The sequence below is a fragment of the Centruroides sculpturatus genome, unplaced genomic scaffold, assembly GCF_000671375.1.
Source record: "Centruroides sculpturatus isolate CEXI.00-Female unplaced genomic scaffold, Cexi_2.0 scaffold1185, whole genome shotgun sequence".
NCBI classification, from domain to species: Eukaryota; Metazoa; Arthropoda; class Arachnida; order Scorpiones; family Buthidae; genus Centruroides; species Centruroides sculpturatus.
Genome location: NW_019385931.1, coordinates 41,564 through 46,855, shown reverse-complemented (window position 1 = coordinate 46,855; position 5,292 = coordinate 41,564). Strand labels below are relative to the sequence as shown.

At 29.8% G+C, this 5,292-nt stretch overlaps 1 protein-coding gene across 1 annotated transcript in view; it reads left to right on the top strand.

Annotated features, from left to right (window-relative positions):
• The window catches only part of LOC111612636 (DNA-binding protein HEXBP-like), a 64,182-nt gene that overhangs the window by 49,531 nt on the left and 9,359 nt on the right, over window positions 1–5,292 (top strand). Inside the window, exon 3 of the mRNA XM_023353874.1 lies at window positions 3,798–3,922. Coding sequence (XP_023209642.1) covers window positions 3,798–3,922 — 125 coding nt within the window. The remainder of the gene's footprint in view (window positions 1–3,797; window positions 3,923–5,292) is intronic.

Here is a 5,292-nt window from a genome sequence, read left to right as displayed (position 1 = left end):
TTTCTAGTAATAAAATTTTATAATTTTTGACTTTGAATTGTTGGTGATATTTCTGTTTCAAATGAGATCAATGCATCTTTTGAATTTGAAAGTTACATGTCAGATTGTTCCAATCAATGGAGAAGTTTTTGATTTATGAAGATGAATTTGTAAATAGTACTTGTTCTTGTATATTTAAGAAAATACACTGATATTCAAACAAAGTTAAAGCAGAAATGAAGAAAACAATAGTATCAATTATCTGCCCAGCAATTAAATTCAATGTTTTTCAATATGAAGTATTTTCACCAAATTAGATATGTTAGATTTACAAAATACAAGTAGATTGTAAAGTCTCATGTGTCTGATATGCATTGTAGATTGCTGTAATTACCACATTTTATTATTATGTTTAGGAAAAAGTATTTAGTGTATTTAAGCTGTACTATGCCTTTGGTGGTTGGTCCCAAATTTTTTTTGCGGTATTCTGCTTTTTTAAAATATATTTAATTAAATAAATACATTTTTAAGATAAATACGATGTAACAAAACAGTAACATTATTCAGTAGTCAGACTAAGTAGAAGTTAGCTATAACCTATTGAAGACTGTTTAGAGAAATTATTAGCCTATGTTAGATTGCAACTTTCTGTGGGGATTTTACAAAAGTTGGTCTTACTTGCCATAAAATGCAGTATGTTATAAAATAGCAGTTTTTATAAAACTGTTTGGTATTGTTTAATGCATTTTATTTTTGACAAGATCAAGACTACGTCTTGTCTGTAAAATTGCGCTGCTGTGAACGGCTGGACATGTTAGAGGTATGAAGTACATGTCAGGAGTTGGCAATTTGGCACAGAGTATTTGGTGCCCAAATCATGCGCACATAAAAAAATCACACTTTAAGATAGTCGGGACTGAGAACAGAGTCAAAATAAAATACAAAATGGCAACACTGTTTCTACAAACAAGCACTAGTGCAAGATTTGCGCATGTGTTACTCGTTGGGAATTTTGAAATGCGAACATTGCGAAATTGAATTTTGACAAATGTGTGACCCATGTTACGCATGTATTCTCTTTCTCTCGTTTTGCCATCCTGTGAAACGACAAGAACAACATCAGGACAATTCGGGTACAAATATCTTCCTGCTTACCGTAGCCAAGAACAGGCCCATGACAGTGCAACCCGTCATAACCATGGTGGCAATGAAGCCTGCCATAATCTACGCCAGGACCCCAAGTACCAATGTCAGCTTTTTTTCATTGGCTAGTGCTCATTTTTCTCTCTTCCTTGGAAAACAGTGCTCAAGTCAAGCCCTGAGTCTTCAAGACAATAGTCTCATCCCAAAAATGGCCTTGCTGTTTTACTTGTTCTTATTAAAAATAAGATATCTTATGCCAGGGGTGGCCAATTTGCGGCTCGCGAGCCACATGCAGCTCTTTGAAGGATTATTTGTGGCTCTCGATAAATGTTCCCGAGTTCCCTTTTCATTTTCGTGTTATTATATTTTAAAAAATTATTATCGTTCCGTGTGTTTCAAAATGTCTTTTAAATTACTAACAACAAATATGAACGACTAAGTGCAACGTTGTAACAAATTTCATTTNTAATAGTCATAGCATCTTTAGCTAACCTTGTCTACTTCAACGATACTCTTACTATTTTTCCTGTTCTCATCAAAAAATTTAAGTACATCTGATAGTGAAAAGTGAAGTTCATATATCTGTAAACCATTTAAAAAGTAAAATGAGTAAAGAACATATTCAAAAACAAAAATACAACATTTTAAGTGATGTGAAAAATTATATTTTAAAAACATTTTTAGTATAATTTGTTACATTTTCATTCCAATTTTGCAATTTATTTTTTTAAGTAAAAAAATTATAGTAGCTAATCTATCAAGTCATGAGGTATACACGTAACCATAAATTTTGTATAAAAATAAATAAATTTAACTGTAAAAATTTGTATATTGTTATATATAAACACACACTGAAAAAACCTTGTAAGGCCATGCCATACTAGCATTCCTGCGCCATATAAATCTCTACTAATTACATTTTACTATTGATATTTTAATTTCATAAAGGGAAAACCATTTCCTCCATTATAAAAATCTAGTAGTGAAACTTAATTAAACTTCCAGTAACTGTGAGAAATATTTTGTTACTCATTTTTAAACATTTAATCTAACAAATTAAACTATCAAAATTTTATTTCTATGAAATACTTCGAAGATTTTTTATTATGTAATTAACCGTAATTAAGTAACACAGTCTGTTAAGAATTCTGTAAAATATGAAGTTTTAATATCTACAACTATCATTTAACATAACGGCTAAATAGTTATTTTTGCGTGTTCAAAGTATAGCAGTTAAATCTTACTTTTTATAGCCCGAAATTAGGTACATGACCCGATGCTTACGCAAATTCAATTATTTGCATATCTGTCACCTTTACTAGTCCTGCAATTTGCATATGGCTAAGCGCATTCCTTCGTGGCGTTGCGATTTCACTTTTGAGGAGTTATATTCTAAGTAATTTTAACAACAGATTTTTATATTTATTTTAGAAGAAAGACACGATATAGCACTGAAGATGGGAAACAAATTAAATATTTGGACTTTGAATAAAGAGGAGAAAGAAAATGACGAATTTCAAGATCAAAACGAGAAGAATAATTTAAATTTTCTGCTGAAAAATATTACTTTTTTTGGAATTAGATTTGATAACAAAACATGTACATTGTATTTTATAATAATTATCTTCATTTTAAAGTTAATGTTATTAACTTACAGTTGTGTTGTTGTTCCATTTTTATTTTTATTCTCAACTCTAACTTCAATGAAGATTTTGGTTGTTTATTTCGAAATATTAATCTCATTTCTTTCAGTTTTATACTTTTTCTTCAATAAAATTAAGATCAGTAATATCTGCCATCAATTGTTAGGCAAAAATGTTTCAAACTGTAAATCTAAGAAATCTTATTTATTTTCAGCGAAAGTTATTTCTATATGGATAAATGGTATTGCATCGTTTATTATCAGCACGTTTATGTATTTAGATTTTGAAAGTGTTAATGCATGCAATATTCAAATTAACATGTATGTATTCAAGATATTAACTGAATTCGGGCGTTTTATTTGCGCTGCAACATTTCCCCTTTTCCAAATGTTGCTGTGCTCATATTTATTCAAACAAATTGCGTTTAAATTAAAGAAACTACATTTACAAATATTAAATGTGAAAGAGGATAAGAACGAGATAATTGAATTAATTACAAGATATACAGATCTATGCGATATTTGTAATTCTATTGAAACAGTTTATTCGTCAATGATTTTCATGTGGACGTTAACTACAGTCTTAAAAATTACCTTTTATATCAACACGTTTTTGAATGGAGAAATTAATGACGTTATACATTTTATCTATTTATTTCTTTGGTTAATTTTCCCGTTATATTTCTTTTTTGAAATATTCTTTAAAGCTACTAATGTCGTTGAAACGGTAAATCAACTTTCTGATATTGTGTACAAGAAATGCATAAAAGTTGAGAGTAAAAGTGTACAAGAATATCTCTTTTCGTTTTACTTAAAATGCATTTTTCAACCTCCAATTTTCACAGGATGGAAAATGTTTAATGTACAAAGGAGTTTCCTTCTGACAATTGCAGGTGTAATCATCACGTATATAGTCGTGTTGTACCAAATGGATGCAAAAGAATGATAATTTATAATTGCTAAAAAGTTTTCTTTGAAATTTTCTAACATTATTTTCAGCTTGTTAAAAATCATATTTATATAAATGTTTTAGTGTCTTGCTATAATTGTGGAAAAACTGGACACATTGCTAGAGATTGTAGGGAACAAGAAAAAACTTGTTATGTTTGTAAAAAGCAAGGCCATATCTCAAGAGAATGTGAACAGGATGATCGAAAGGTAAGCTATCATGTATTAATAATGATGACATTTTGTTGTGTACTGTATAAGTATATATTTTGAGATTTTATTATAATAAACAAAAATGGACTGAGTAGATAGTTTTTGTAAAATTATATTTTAAATCTTATCACTCAAAAATTAAGGGGGGATTTAAATTGTTAGGAAGTACAGTAATACCCTGAACTTACGCGATAGGTGGGACTGAGCAATAACCGTGTAAGTCGAATTTGCGTAAGTCGGGGTATAATTTCGCAATTTATGTAAAATTCAAGTAGGATGTATGTAAGCTAATAAATGTTCTCGTTAATCTCATCTTGTCTTTTGATTCATTCACGGTTACAAGAAATCACCACATAGAGTCTCTCGAGTCTCTGTAGATATAACACAGAAATAAATAACAAAAAATAAATTGTAGCTATGTGTCGATTTCGCGCGACACGTCTGAACATGTAAGCTGAACAATAGTGTGGGGGGAGTGAGTAATCAAAAGTTGTATGGTGCTCAAACAGAAAACGAATCGACGAGTAACTCCGGGTTCGCGTAAGTCGGGGTAGCACAAGTCAAGGTATTACTGTAATGAATTTTTTTAGTTTTTCTCTAGTTCTGAAAAACACAATAAAACTAGTTTTAAAAATTGTTCTTAAACTATTTTATAATGAATTTTAATTGTTATTTAAATAAGAATAAAAAATGAAAGGATTTATTTTTTATTTAACATATCTTGATATACAGTTAAACCTCTAAATCTTGAATTTGAATAGATGAAAAAATGATCAGTTTGAGTTAGTTTTATGTATGGAGGTATGAAAAATAGAAGAAAAATTTTTCACCAAATGATTGTTGGATTTTTATAGGACTGTTTTAATCCTATTGAATAATCAAAAACAAAGTAATTTGGTTTGCTGCCATATCATAAATTTAATATAGAATACTCTGGAAGAAAAGAATTTGCCTGCTGTGAATCTGTTACTCCCACTTACTCTGTAGTTATATTGCCAGTTATGCTACCAAGACCTCCATTCAATATTCATTTATATCTAAATTAACCCCCTTTGAGCCGCCCATTTTTTTAGAATTTTTAATTATGCATAAAAAATACTTAAAACTGAAAAAAAACGAAAGAAATGCGTTAATTTTGAAGAAAAAGCTTCAAAGTCTAAGTTTTTTTGTCTGTCCTTTCTGCGAAATTTAACACCGATGAGTTATTGTTTACACAGCTGGATGACCTTGAACACAGCTGGAGTCGGATTTCCCGGGACATTCTCATAGACATCGCAGGAGGACAAGGGTTTGAAGTAGGGTGACTTCAATCTGGCGGTATATTTTTAAATATTTTTAAAAAATTATAATTTTTATTGCGATTTCCG